The sequence below is a fragment of the Zootoca vivipara genome, chromosome 7 (assembly GCF_963506605.1).
Source record: "Zootoca vivipara chromosome 7, rZooViv1.1, whole genome shotgun sequence".
NCBI classification, from domain to species: domain Eukaryota; kingdom Metazoa; phylum Chordata; class Lepidosauria; order Squamata; family Lacertidae; genus Zootoca; species Zootoca vivipara.
Genome location: NC_083282.1, coordinates 90492152 through 90507549, shown reverse-complemented (window position 1 = coordinate 90507549; position 15398 = coordinate 90492152). Strand labels below are relative to the sequence as shown.

At 47.4% G+C, this 15398-nt stretch overlaps 1 protein-coding gene across 3 annotated transcripts in view; it reads right to left on the bottom strand.

Annotated features, from left to right (window-relative positions):
* Positions 1-9905, bottom strand: part of UCKL1 (uridine-cytidine kinase 1 like 1) — a 60499-nt gene extending 50594 nt beyond the window's left edge. For all 3 annotated transcript variants that reach the window (XM_035122407.2, XM_035122406.2, XM_035122408.2), the window contains exon 1: positions 9801-9905. In XM_035122407.2, coding sequence (XP_034978298.1) covers positions 9801-9880 — 80 coding nt within the window. In that variant the 5' untranslated portion in view covers positions 9881-9905. The remainder of the gene's footprint in view (positions 1-9800) is intronic.
* Between the last annotated feature and the right edge of the window lie 5493 nt (positions 9906-15398).

Sequence of the window (15398 nt, the reverse complement as noted above, 5' to 3'; positions counted from 1 at the left end):
CACTTGCAAGAAATCAATATTGGCATCCCGTTTTCTGGAACTCCTAGCCTATTAATATTAACCTCCTTTCTACTGTTTTCAGTGCCAGATAAAAAGTGCTTTTGTTAGGAAAGTCTACGGAGACATGTGCATTTTCATGGTACACATTTGTCTGTAAAACTATTGGGGTTTTTCCCTATACTCAGTGCTTTTTTTCTGGGGGGACACAGGGGTATGCATACCCCTAAACATTTTGTGAATCTAAGTTTGGCCTCATTGAGGGGCAATATTTCAGTATGGGTAGGAAAATGAGAGTAACCCTAAACATTTTTTTAAATAGAAAAAAGCACAACCTATACTATGATACATTTTATTACGTCCACATGTTTTCAAAATGTGTTTTGATCTTAGCAGTATTTTCTTGTGAATATCTTACATCTTTCCCATAAACCGATGAGGGAATGTAATTACTTTGACAAAGTGATAAATCAAATTGATACCAAGACTAATTGCTCAGTTCCTTCTTTCCCAGTTAACAAAACCAGTGGACGAGTTGGAAGATTCCACCATGTTGCCAAAATAACAGAAGGCCTCTGTGCCTTGTGCAACCCTTGCCTATGAAGGGCAGAAATTTGCTTGCCCTCAATGGGTGCCCCATGGTGGGGAGAGAGAATAGGGGCAAAATTCCCAGCATTCATTTGAACGCCCCCCCCCCTAATGGTAGCATCCAGTGCTCTTCTTCTGTTAAAACATTTCTTCTTCTTTGGTGATCCCTCATAGCTGAGTAAGAACACAGCCATGAACACAGTCTTAACAGTGAGTCCGTAAGTGACTGTGGAGGCCAATTCTGGACCCACACGTCCTTCCACAGTGGGAACATTAGTTTCCGAGAGGGAGTTAATCATGGTGAGGGTTTGCCAAGCACGCTTTCTTCTTAGCACATTTCTCCCTTGCGTCCTGCGTTCGGGTGTCTTCAAAGCCCATGACACCTTTGGTAAAGGCTGTTCTCCAATTGGAGCGCTTGCAGGCCAGTGTTTCCCAGTTGTTGGTGTTTATACTCCTTTTTTTTAAAGATTTGCCTTGAGAGTGTCTTTGAACCTCTTTTGTTGACCACTAGCATTATGCTTTCCATTTTTAAGTTTGGAACAGAGTAGTTGCTTTGGGAGACGATCATCAGTCATCCGCACAACATGACCAGTCCAATGAAGTTGATGTTGAAGAATCATTGCTTCGACACTGGTGATCTTTGCTTCTTCCGGTACACTGGCATTAGTTCGCCTGCCTTCCCAAGTGATATGTAAAAAAATTTGGAGACACTGTTGATGGAATCTTTCGAGGAGTTGGGGATGGTGTTTATAAGTGGTTCATGTTTCACAAGCATATAGTAAGGTTGGTAGTACAATACAGTCGTACCTCGGGTTACGACCACCTCGTACCCCACCTCGAGCACCTTGGAGGAAAAGGTGGTGTATAAATGGAATAAATTAAATAATAATAAAAATTCAAGTGAGCATACTGTCTCTGGGGGAGGGAGCTTTCTAAATCCGCAGTTACTGTGTGGATCACTGTCACAGGAAAAATGGTTGTGTTAGCAACCCCCCCTCCCCCCACGGGAGTCTCAACTGACTACAGTGGTACCTCGGTTTCCAAACGGCTTAGTTCAAGAAAAACGTGGAACCTGAACGCTGCAAAAAAGAAGAAGTAGGTAGGTAGGTGTCTTATGAGGAACGGCTTAGGGAGCTGGGTATGTTTAGCCTGGAGAAGAGAAGGTTAAGGGGTGATATGATAGCCATGTTCAAATATATAAAAGGATGCCATATAGAGGAGGGAGAAAGGTTGTTTTCTGCTGCTCCAGAGAAGCGGACACAGAGCAATGGATTCAAACTACAAGAAAGAAGATTCCACCTAAACATTAGGAAGAACTTCCTGACAGTAAGAGCTGTTCGGCAGTGGAATTTGCTACCAAGGAGTGTGGTGGAGTCTCCTTCTTTGGAGGTCTTTAAGCAGAGGCTTGACAGGCATATGTCAAGAATGCTTTGATGGTGTTTCCTGCTTGGCAGGGGGTTGGACTGGATGGCCCTTGTGGTCTCTTCCAACTCTATGATTCAATGATTCAATGATTCTATGTTTCGGTTTCCGAACTTTTTTCGGAAGCCGAGCACACTCCATTTTGAGTCCCCGTGTTTCCTGTTGCGCTGCTAATTTGCACCCCACCCCACCCCATTGTAATTCAAGCCTTCCGTTTCCGATTGCAGTGTTCTGAGGTGATATTTGGTGCTTTTGCTTTTGCTATTTATTTTGCGTTTTTTGTTTTGAGGCTTTTTCAGTTGATTTGTTTTTGTGACTGTGTGGATCCCAGTTCAGCTACTGACCGACTGACTGACTGACTGACTGACTGTACATTGTTTATTGCTTTTGTTTTATGGATCAAGGGTCTCATAAGATAGTAAAATTCATGTTAAATTGCTGTTTTAGGGGGTTGTTTTTAAAAGTCTGGAACGGATTAATCCTTTCTGCATGTACTTTCTATGGGAAAACGCGCCTCGGTTTTGGAACGCTTTGGTTTTGGAACGGACTTCCAGAGCTGATTAAGTTTGAGGAGCAAGGTACCACTGTATATTTCCCCCAGTGAGAGTTGATGAATCGTGGCCCTCTCTGCCGTCGAGCCGCGGGATTTTCATCTCCCCCTAGTGGCGTAAGAGCACCCAGGCACCTTCTTCAAAAAAACAAAACGAGGCACGCAAGCCAGTCAACACATGGTGAAGCCACTGTGATCATTACTTGCCACACGCAAAAATGCAGACTCACAGCGGCATGGCACCAACTGCGAAAGATAAGCAAGGAGGGCTGGCCTAGGCTAACAGTTTATACTGAAAGCAGCGCCGTCCAAATAAGAGTGGATGGAAAAGACGCTGTCTTGTTGAAAGGCACATTAATCTCAGCAAATGCTCTGGTCCTCATGGAGGGAGTCAAGTTGTGGCTCGAAGCTTGAGTCACAGAACTGGAAAGGGTCTGCGAGGGTCATCTAGCCCAACCCCCCTGGCCCAGGCGATGCAGGAATCTTTCACCCAATGTGGGGCTTGAACCCGCCCCCCCTGAGATGAAGTCTCGTGCTTTTAGACTGAGCTCTCTGGGCTGCAACCCACTTCAGAGCGCACATAGAGGCTCGCACAATTAAATTCTCCTTGCCAGAAAAGAAATAAGAATACAATTCCCTGCCAAATGAAACGTAGCATGTCCAGGAGAAGGGCTGGCATGCTAGCTTTCTATGAGGTGGGGAAATGGTGTATATGGTCAGTAATGCAAACGCTACTGGCAATATGAAGTGGTACTGCCTGGACACTGGTTTACTATTTCAGTGAGAGCTAGGTCTCTGTTTCAGGGATTGTCAACTTATATTTTCTTGGGCATCGCTGCCTTCTCCAGACAGTGCTCTGGAGGCCGGGAGAAAGCCGTTTCACCCCACAAACTGACCGCTCCATAGGTTCTGCAATCCACATGAAGCTGGTGCCATCCGGTGGTAGCTTTACCTGCGAGCTCTCCATGCATGTGGTTATAGATGGGCCATCACATTCAAACATGGAGAGAACAATATATTGCACGGCGTCTGCCTCTCGTTTACGACTTGGGAATATCCCTCCCCCTTTTCGAGCAAACACAGTCGAAAATCTTTGAAGGGCCAAATAAAACGGATCTGTTTACAGGATCTGTCCAGAGAGAGGCCTGCCAGCGTCTCTGCTCCCGTTGCCAAAAGCAAGTATTAAAAATAAGCCAGCAGCAGTGAAATGCAATTGCGTGCTTTAGTAGGAGAACAACATCCAGGAACACTTGTTTCCAAAGTGATTCTTGCAATCCCAGAGACTCTGCTTCAGGAGATACTGTACAGCAAAAAGTGAGGCATGCTTTCTCAGAAGGCCTATGGGTCTTGCTTCTAGGGTAGGGTACACAGCTGAATCCAAGCCTAAGACTGCAGTCCCGGGGTAAGGTAGCCATGTCCATTACCTACAATGGGTCTACACTCTAGTCCATGGATAGGCAAACTGAGGCCTGGGGGCCCGGATCCGGCTCAATCGCTTTCTAAATCCGGCCCGTGGACAGTCTGGGAATCAGTGTGTTTTTACATGAGTAGAACATGTCCTTTTATTTAAAAAGAATCTCTGGGTTATTTGTGGGGCAATGAAATTTGTTCTTCTTTTTTCAAAATATAGTCCACCCTGCCCCCCAAGGTCTGAGGGACAGTGGACTGGCCCCCTGCTGAAAAAGTTTGCTGACCCCTGCTCTAGTCAATAAGACCAGGCATCCCCAACCTGCGGCCCTCCAGATGTTTTGGCCTACAACTCCCATGATCCCTAGCTAACAGGACCAGTGGTCAGGGATGATGGGAATTGTAGTCCAAAACATCTGGAGGGCTGAAGTTTGGGGGTGCCTGAATAAGACCAAATTGCAGCCTTCCTAGTTCCAAATGCCTACAATCTGAATTTCAATAGTGAAGGCATGTCCAACCACTAGACTGCGATCTACCGGGAGATCCCCAGCTGATCCTGGTAGATTGCGGGACCCTTATCGATCGTGGAATTAAATAAAGTTTACCGAAAGTTAACAAGTAAAAGCTGAAGAACTCTGCAAAAAAAAGCTCAACAACTCTGGCCAATCCACCCACCCCACACATGCTCCTCCCCCCCTCCAATGACAATGGGTGGATCACTGCCAGTTTTTTAAATACTGGGAGTAGATCACAGTCTCTTGGGAGTTGAACATGCCTGCCTAGTGAATGGAAGAGGAGAGAGGCAAGGAAGCTTTCCTTGGAGCAGAACTGCAAGAACTGAAACTTCTTAAAGGAACTTTCCAGGGCAATCCGCCGGGAGGAAGATCTCCTGCACAACACCTGCTAAACCAGAGGGGGTTCATGGGCAGCTGGGCTCCAGCAGAACCCCCGTTTGTTCTAGCATGACTTGCTTCAGAGAGACGTTTCACCTGGACTGGGAACTTGGAGGCTAAGTTCCACCCAATCTATCAATGGGCTATTTTTAACAGAACTGCATGGAATCCAGAAATTATCCCTCAAGGAAATGCTTCTGTTTTCAAGCATGTTGCTCTCCCCCCCCCCCCCCGGCATTCAAATTGCAGGCTATTGTTGCTTAGAAAAATGTGTTTTTTCTCCCCAGATAGTGAACCCGCCAGGATTTGGAGTGACGCCTGAAAATGCATTTACACGAAAACCACCAGAGATAAGCTTTTGGTTCTTTTTCCTTTTAAAAGCCGTTCTCGAGAAACTGGATTCCTTTCCCGTACAACACATCCTTCCCTTCTTCTGCAGTAGTGCAGTATATACATTGCCTACCTCGCAGGCTTGTTGTTAGGCTAAGTCAGTGCTCCAAGCTCTGGAGAGGAAGGGTTGGAGAGAATAATACAGTAGGTCCGTACTGAGTCCTAACTCGGCAGGAAGTTAGTCAATGGTTTAGCATTAGCTTCTGGAAAGCATTGGCGTTTTAGCCAGTTGCTGCTCTTCTCCCCTGCCCTCCACACACACCTATGCAGCTGTTCAAAATTTTGCACAAGCCCACTTATGGAGGCTGGGAGAACCTCCATCGAGATCCCAGGGGCCTGAGGCCAATTTCTCAAACAAATATCTGAAAGGGAGAATTCCTCCCTACAGTCCCTCTGGGGTGGTAAGATTGGCAGAGGGGGCCACCTTACTAGTTCCTCTGCCCTCAGAGGCTGGTGGCTCGTGGCTTGGGAGAGGGCCTTCTCTGTGGCGGCCCCTAAGCCGTGCAAGAAAGTTGTGTGTGTATTCTTAAAAAAGTTATGTTCATTGCTATTTCTGGGGGGAATGGCATGTCGTTTTTCTGCGGCTAGGGGTGATGTTGAGCCTTCTCATTTCATCTGTTTGGGGGTCATTTATTAAATATAGCACAGCACATGGGTGGCAAATCCCTTAGAAATATGATTATGTTTCCGAGCACAATTCAAAGTGTTGGTGCTGACCTTTAAAACCCTAAATGTCCTCGGTCCAGTATACCTGAAGGAGTGTCTCCACCCACATTGTTTAGCCTGGACACTAAGATCCAGTGCCGAGGGCCTTCTGGCGTTTCCCTCCCTGCGAGAAGTGAAGTTACAGGGAACCAGGCAGAGGGCCTTCTCGGTAGTGGCACCCGCCCTGTGGAACGTCCTCCCAGCAGATGTCAAAGAGAAAAACAACTACAGTACCAGACTTGTAGGAGACACCTGAAGGCAGCCCTGTTTAGGGAAGTTTTTAATGTTTGATGTCTTGCTGTGTTTTTTATATTTTGTTGGAAGCCGCCCAGAGTGGCTAGGGAAACCCAGCCACATGGGCGGGGTATAAATAAATAAATAAATATTATATTTGGTGGCATCTGTAAATAGAAAAGGGGGGGGGAATTGCCTATCTCTTTCATTGCACCACGCAAATTGTGTTTTATTCCCCATTTGTAGATTCATAATTGCATCGTTTCCATTCCCTCCTGATATTTCTTTTTCTTTTGACTTCATTATGAAAAGCTCCTCTCGTTGAAAATAGCTGTTTTGCTTTTCTCTTTGTGTTTTGTGGTCTGTTTTTTGTCATTCAGATATTTTGTATGTATGTATGTACTGTATGTATGTATTATATACAGAGACGGACAAACTCCCAGGGCACTGACATCATCAAACTGGAGGCTTCCTCTTTCTAAACTTTGGGTATGGTGGGGGCGGGGGGACACTTGCCTTTGGCTCGTTGGCCAAAATGTGCAACTCCAGAGCCCTGTGTGTGATATTCAGGACAGCATCACAGGTGTTTTCGGAAAGAGGCAGGCGTGCAAGTCAGCAACAGGTTAAAACTGCCCATGCTTCCCAGAGGGCCTAATCCCCACAGTGGGTTAAATTCCAGACCTGCACCAGCAGAACAAAGAGAAAGCCCAGCCTAGCTGACAGTGTTAGGAATTCAGATATATAAGCTAATCGCCAAATGGCACCTTAATGGAATGTCTAGGCACCTTTTCGTGGTGAAGTTTACAATTATTATTATTAATTTCATTTTTATACCACTTCATATTTTAAAGGGAAAAAGTCTCAAAGCAGTTTACAATACATGAAAACGTGAAATAAAATGATCCAGTAGAAAACAAATTCAAGCTTCAAGAAAAGTATTTCAGACCCTTCTCTAAGTGACATTTGGCTTTCCCCCCATATTGATTAACTTGCTTGATTTATAGAGCTGACCCACAGCAGAATAACTCCAGGAAGGCAGTGTGGTGTAGTGGTTAGACTGTCAGACTAGGACCCGGGAGATCAGGGTTCAAATCCCCACTCAGTCATGAAGTTTCACTGGGTGACCTTGGAGTCAGTCGCCACCTCTTAGCCTACCTCACAGGGTCGTTGTGGGGATTAACTGAGGATGGGAGGTGAACCATGTTTTACATTGAACGCAACAAATAAGCTCTTCTGGTGACCTGCTTAAGAAAGCTGGAGGGACCAGCCAGGTGGAGATGTCCGTCGCCAGCCTGGCACCCAGAGATCTCCACATGGTCACAATCGGACGCATGCCAGTCGCAAAATGAGCCTGGCAAATTTCTAACACTGCTAGTTGAGCATTGCATTCACTAGACCTTCCTCCAAATGAACAACACCCATTGCCATTTGGAATTACTCTTTGCAGATTGGGAAGCGGCTTGTGACCTTAGCAGATAAAGGCTGCAAGTGAGCTTTTTTGGTGTAAAGCAGGGCCGTAGCCAGGGGGTGGCGAGTTGGGCCCCCGCCAGGTGTACAGGCGGGGGGGGGGGCACAGAATTGGCTAAAACATATCCATAAATATTGATTATTGCCTCATAAGAAATGGTTTTAAATAGAGGGTGAATTGAATGGGTGGGGGGAGGGGTTGGAGGAGAGGCAGAAAGAAGAATTAATTTGTCCGTGGCTAGGGGGCGCAATCTGGATGGTTCTGCCAGGGGCGCAAGATCACCCAGCTATGGCTCTGGTGTGAAGAGAGCCTGTGGCAATAGAAAGAGCAATGTTTGACCTCGTCGGTGGTCAGTATTATTTGCTTGTTTAAATGCCTATTCTATCCCAAAGGTCGGCACCGGATGAGAGAACAAAGATACCTATACGTACAACCACTCAAAACCTGCAAACACAATTCAAAGGGTGTTAAGTCTGCTGTAGCGAAAACAATCTTGGGGCACCGTAAAGACGAACAGATTTTAATATGGAATAAGTGTGCTACATCTGATGAATTGGGCAAAAAGCAAAAAGTTTAATCCTTAATCAAATTTACTTATATTTAAGATGTCAAAAATTACTGGTAATTTTTAGACACAAAAGTGCCTGGTTGTTTCGAAATGTTATGTGATATTCGCCTAGGGCTTGCTGATCAGAAGGTCAGCGGTTCGAATCCCCGCGACAGGGTGAGCTCCCGTTGCTCGGTCCCAGCTCCTGCCAACTTAGCAGTTTGAAAGCGCATCAAAGTGCAAGTAGATAATTAGGTACTGCTCCGGTGAGAAGGTAAACGGCGTTTCCGTGCGCTGCTCTGGTTCGCCAGAAGCGGCTTAGTCATGCTGGCCACATGACCTGGAAGCTGTACGCTGGCTCCCTCGGCTCAGCCAATAATGCAAGATGAGCGTCGCAACCCCAGAGTCATCTGCAACTGGACCTAACAGTCAGGGGTCCCTTTACCTTTACCTAAACATGGATTGATTGCTAGATTTCCGGGGTCAGGCTAGATGACCCTGGGGACCAGTTTCAAATCCTACCTTGTATTCCCCTGCTGAGGCACCCAGAGGAGCCTGCACACCTCACCCGACGGCCCAGGGAGCATGTGAGCCAGAGAGGAGAGATTAGCTTTTTGGTGCCTCCCTGGGCCTCCGTCCTTGGCAAGGACCAGGGGGGCAACTTGAATAAAATATTGAGGGGGTGGGTAAGACCCACCCTACGTAATCAATCACATGCCAGCCCCCCCCCCCCCGATGAAAAAATGCTCCCAAAGCTGATGGGCATTGCCATTCAAATGCTGTGAATGTGCCGCACCATGTGATTGATTACGTAGGGTGGGGCTTACCCACCCCCTCAATATTTTAGGAGTTGGTTCCTATGGTAGAGACCAATATTTAGGAGTTGGTTCCTATGGTAGAGACCAAACTCGCCAACTCCACTGTATGCCCCAATGGGCTCCTAGTCTTCCCACATAGTTCAGTCACTTGAACATGAAACTCTAAAGCTCAAGGTTGTGGGTTCGAGCCCCAAGTTGCTCCAAACGATTCCTGCCTGGGGGGGTGGACTAGATGACCCTCATGGTAGCTTCCAACTCCCATGACCACTGAATCCTTCCACATGCCGACTACTGAAACCCAAAGAGAGACAGTGCTCAGGACGGTGCACAAAGAAGGTGACAGGGGGCAAAGGAAATATTTGAGGGGGCCATTCAAATGGTGTAAAGGAAATATTTGAGGGGGCCATTCAAATGGCTTGCCTCCCCCCTTCCCGATATTTTATTCAAGTTCGCACCCCTGCCAGGGCGTCCTCTAATTCGGCATTTTCTGCGCTCTCCTGATGGGATCGACTCCCCGCAAATCCCGGGAGATGCTGGGGACTGAACCCGGGACCTTCCGCGCAGAAGGCGGGCGCTCTGCCAGCGAGCTCAGCCCGGCCGGGGCTCCGTTTTCCGCGCATCCAGCCGCCCCGGGCGCGCTGCCTTCTCTCCCTTCGCAACCAGGCGCAACGGAGCGCGCCTCTCCCCGGGGAACACCCGTGCGGGAAGAACCACCGGGGCTCCCTCCCTCCCTCCCCCCACCCAAAGGTGCGTGTCTGCAGAGGGGGGTCTCTCCTCTTACCTGTCGCCCCCGAGATCCCCGTCTCCCGCTTCGCTCTCCGCCGTCCCGCGCCCCGCATCCGCGGCGGTTGCTGCAGCCATTGCGCCTCGCGATCAGCTGTTCGGAGCGCGAAGCGGGGAGAGGCAGAGGGGGAGAGAGAGAGAAGGCGAAGCGGAGGCGCGCCGCGCGGCACCATGGGAATTGTAGTTCGCCAGGCCGGCCTCGCTCCCTCGATGCGATGGCAAGAGGGAGCTCAAGAGGACTACAAGCACCCGGAAGCTTTGCTGTCCGGTGCATGGCGGGAACTGTAGTCTCGTGCGCCTTGGCCGGGTCTTTAACGCAGAGCTTTACGCAAAGGAGGAGAATAGAAACTGAAAGATTTCGGCCTTTGCCGAGGAATTAGTTGGGTAAACGAGAATAATAGAAACCTAGATCTGGAAGGCAGCACGAGGGTCATCTATAGTCCGAGTGCATTTTTTGCCCAACGTGGGATTCGAACCCACGACCCTAACACGAAGCGTCTACTGAGCTAAGTGGGTGCTTCTTGGTTCCAAAGGGCAGGTCGGCCCATCATCGCCTGACATTACTTCTGCTTAAATTAATGCCAATGTCAAGCAGTTTATCGTTCTGCATTTTAAGAAAGGGTTGAGCTTAAAAAGATATTTAGAGTTTTAGCCACCTATGTACATTCTCTCAGAAATAAGATCCACTTAAGTCAGTGGGGCTTACGCCTAGGAAAGTGTGACCTCGCACATGGGCATAGTCAAGGGGGGCATAGGGCATAGGCGTATACGGGGGGCGCTCCTTCCCCTCCCCCCCAGATAAGTAAGTAAAACAATAGAAATACTTAACTAACTGACCAATCACGTCGGTTCTGCCATCCCAAATCCTGGCTATGCCCATGGCGGGGGGGGGGGGTGGCGAGAGTGCCCCCCACCACAAAAACAAAAACAAATTAATACAAATCTGAGGCTCTACCCATGGGCATAGCCCGGGGGGGGGGGGCAGGGAGGCAGCTCCCACCCAGATACACAAATATTATTGAAAAGTATAGAAAGTACTGAGTTATCTGAGGTTCTGCCCCTCCAGCAGAAACCTGCCCCTTCAGTGTCCTATTTATGGGGTATTTTATTTTACCCGTTATTTCCCAAGAAAGCTCAACAACTTTGATTGCTATTAAATCAAATCAACTTTGATTTGCTATTTTAAAAAAGGTCCCCCCCCAAATACTGGCTACTACTGTACTAACAAAAGCCTGCCCCCCCCATCAAAAATCCTGACTATGCCCAGGGCCTCACCCATCAATGGCATGAGCCCCCGTCTGCCTCCATGAGGGTGGCTCAATTTCAGACAGAAAACTGTTCTTCACCCCTGACTTTAAATATGTCCTTTCTATATGAGAGCAAGGCGTTTTCTCTCTCTCCGCCTCCTTAAAATGTTCACCACCCATGCAGCCTTGGAGCAGTCCTTATCGTGGAGCAAACTGAAACTATTAGTTTGATAAGCCTGTTCCAGAGTTCCAGCTACCGCCTCTTTCTGGCATTCCTTGAAATTGCATTCCATTGTTTGCCTTTCTCATCCAGGCGCAAACATTCCCAAGGCCAGCAGAGGATGACCCCCTCTTTCCTATTGAAATACCTGCTTACCTGGATCTGGAAATCTCCATATGGTTCCCAAAAGGTAGCCAGGTTATCAATGATATACAATGAATGGAAGGTAAAGGTAAAGGGACCCCTGACCATTAGGTCCAGTCGTGACCGACTCTTGGGTTGCACGCTCATCTCGCATTATTGGCCGAGGGAGCCGGCGTACAGCTTCCAGGTCATGTGGCCAGCATGACAAAGCCGCTTCTGGCAAACCAGAGCGGCACACAGAAATGCCGTTTACCTTCCCGCTGTAGCGGTTCCTATTTATCTACTTGCATTTTGACGTGCTTTTTCGAACTGCTAGGTTGGCAGGAGCTGGGACCGAGCAACGGGAGCTCACCCCGTCACAGGAATTCGAACCGCTGACCTTCTGATCAGCAAGCCCTAGGCTCAGTGGTTTAACCCACAGCGCCACCTGGGTCCCCACAATGAATGGAAAAGGATGTTCAAAATAACTTTTGTAAATTAACAACCCCGCTTTTCTTTTGGGAATTATAGGGACAGAACTATGTAAATTGTATAGAAATTTAGATTCAGGTAGGTAGCTGTGTTGGTCTGACGCAGTCAAAATAAATTTAAAAATTAAAATAATGTCCAGTAGCACCTTGTTGTTGTTGTTTAGTCGTTTAGTCGTGTCCGACTCTTCGTGACCCCATGGACCAGAGCATGCCAGGCACTCCTGTCTTCCACTGCCTCCCACAGTTTGGTCAAACTCATGTTCGTAGCTTCGAGAACACTGTCCAACCATCTCGTCCTCTGTCGTCCCCTTCTCCTAGTGCCCTCAATCTTTCCCAACATCAGGGTCTTTTCCAGGGAGTCTTCTCTTCTCATGAGGTGGCCAAAGTATTGGAGCCTCAGCTTCACGACCTGTCCTTCCAGTGAGCACTCGGGGCTGATTTCCTTCAGAATGGATAGGTTTGATCTTCTTGCAGTCCATGGGACTCTCAAGAGTCTCCTCCAGCACCATAATGCACCTTAGAGACCAACTAAGTTTATTCTGGGTATAAGCCTTTCTGTGCATGTATCTAAAGAAGTGTGCATGCACACAAAGGCTTATACCCAGAGCAAACTTGGTCTCTAAGGTGCTACTGGACAATTTTATAATTTTTAAAATTTGTATAGAAATTTATTTATGTATGTTACTACAGCAACAAGAATGCTACTTGCCCCCAAGTGGAAAAAAGCAGAAGTCCCAGCAAAGGAAGAATGGATACAAAAACATGGAATATGCAGAAATGGTGAAACTTACCGGAAGAATAAGAAATCAAGTTAACAAACTTTTTAATAAAATAATGCTTTGCAGGCAGAAGGTCCCAGGGGTTCAACCGTTGGCTTCTCCAGGTAGGCCTGCGAGATCCTGAGATCCTGGAGAGCTGCTGCTGCTGCTGCCAGTCAGTGTAAACAACACTGAGCACTATGAACCAGTAACCTGACTCCCCATAAGGCAGCTCCTTATTTCTCTAGGCTGCTAAATCCCAGCAAGGATGTTCTTAAAGAGGAGAGCCACCAAAACCAAAAAAGGATATAGATGTATCCAACCTCGTCATTTCGAAATTATGTATGAACGCTGTCAAAAACCAGGTTCACACAATGCCTGAGACCAGGTAGCTCAGTTGCTTAATCATGGTGCTGATAATACCATGGTTGCAGGTTCAATTCTCCGTAGGGGACAGCTGCATATTCCTGCATTGCAGGGGGTTGGACTGGATGATCTTCAGGGTACCTTCCAGCTCTAGGATTCTATGAACTGTGCACCGAACCACCCACTCTGGAAGTGGTGTGTGTGTGTATGTGTGTGTGTGTGTGTTTAACCCCCAGTTTGGGGGCATCATCATTTTTTTCTGATCCCAGCCCAAGTTTTTGCCAATTTGGGTTGCAATGGGAAATGCTTTAATGTTGTTCCATCTTTTCCATTGCCGCCCAAATCGGTGAGATCTTCTTGGGCTGGGGGCAGGAAAACAATTGTGGTCCTTGGAGGGCTGGCCGCTCGAAGCCTAAACAGCTTGTTGGAGCATGGAAAAAGTGCTTGTGCAATGAACTTCTTTCCATTCTGGGTGATTCAAGTTAAGTCACCATCGTGGGTTAGTTTATCGTGGAACTTAATTCTGTAAAACTTTCCATCTGAGACCTTCGGTGTGTTTATTATGGGGAAGTAAACACGACTGAATCACAGAATCATAGAGTTGGAAGGGACCCAAGGGTCACCTAGTCCAACCCCAATGTTTAGAGGGAAACTATTTCTTCTAGGTGGTTAAACCATTGCCCAAGCACAGTTTGCCACGTGTCCATTCATTTTATGGCATTCATTCCAATGGGGCTTGAGCGCAAAGACTTCTCCCATGGTTTCTGGGGTTCCCATGAGGTTGGTACAACCTATTTAGAGTAGATTGAGATGATTTGAATAATAGCTTAATGGATTTGTAAAAGTTGTATGTCATACATTCTTCCTTCTCAAGCTGTGTTAAAATATATACAGTATATATTCATAAAATACATATTTTGTCTGTTTTGATACATGCTAGAAGATACATATGTTAGAGACAACCTAACCGGATGCATAATGCATGTTTATTTATTGTTATATTTATATTGTACCTTTCTTCCAAGGAGCTGCAGGCGGTGTTCATGGGTCTCCCCTTCTCTATTTTATCCTCAAAACAACCCTGTGAGGTAGGCTAGGCTAGGGTGAGAAACTGTGGCTAGCCTAAGGACACTACCACACAATGGCTCTCTTGCAGGTATTAAGTGATCGTTAAATGTGCATCTATTATGTAACTTTTCTTTCTTTAAAGGAATCCCCGTGAAGTTATCTAGCCCAAAGGATTGCAAACTCTATTCTGAGAAATCTTAATGGTGTTCCTCAGTAACATACTGTATATCACAACTTCCTCATTCTCAGCGGACGCTTTTCTGAACGATAGCTTGCTCACCACTATCGCCACAGTTGCAGGAGTGCCGCGCCTGCCCTCTCTGTGATCTCACAGCAGCTTAGCCAATCACAGCCAGAGGTCTCCATCAAATCCCTTTAGAGGTGGGGAAACCTCTGGCCTGGGTGCCCAATGTGGCCCCTTAAGCCTTTTCACCTGGCCCTTGGTGCTGTCTCCCATGGCCATAACCACCAGCCCTGCTTCACACCTTCCTTGGGTGCCTTTGCTTGGCTGAAACACGTCCTTGAATTCTGATAATGCCTTTTGCTTGGTGGGTAGAAGATAAGGAGGCGAGTGCAGAAAGTACTGTATCCTACTGTACAAAGGTAATGTTTATATCTGATGCTGGCCTTGCCCACCTCTGCCATGTGGCCCCTGGAAAGTTGCCCAGAAGAGATTCCGGCCCTCGGGTGGAAACAGAGTTTTCCCCACCCGAGGAGAAGGTTAAGGGGTGATATGATAGCCATGTTCAAATATATAAAAGGATGTCATATAGAGGAGGGAGAAAGGTTGTTTTCTGCTGCTCCAGAGAAGCGGACACGGAGCAATGGATTCAAGCTACAAGAAAGAAGATTCCACCTAAACATTAGGAAGAACTTCCTGACAGTAAGAGCTGTTCGGCAGTGGAATTTGCTACCAAGGAGTGTGGTGGAGTCTCCTTCTTTGGAGGCCTTTAAGCAGAGGCTTGACAGGCATATGTCAGGAATGCTTTGATGGTGTTTCCTGCTTGGCAGGGGGTTGGACTGGATGGCCCTTGTGGTCTCTTCCAACTCTATGATTCTATGATTCACCCCTGCCTTAGTGCTTTAGGAAACTGGAGCCCTTGTCTGCATTGTTATTCTCGGCTCCCTGGCTGACCAACAACCCACAAGATGCAGAGTATGGAGACTTTGTCCCCCCCCCCTGCCCTCAATCCTCCCCCCTCCCAAGATCATCTGAAGATATTTATATAGCACAGCTGTGTCCCCACATAGGGGCCTAGGAGTGGGGCGAGGTCTAGAAGAGGCAGCACCAATGTGGAGCTCCTGATCTCTGTGGCTTGGAGC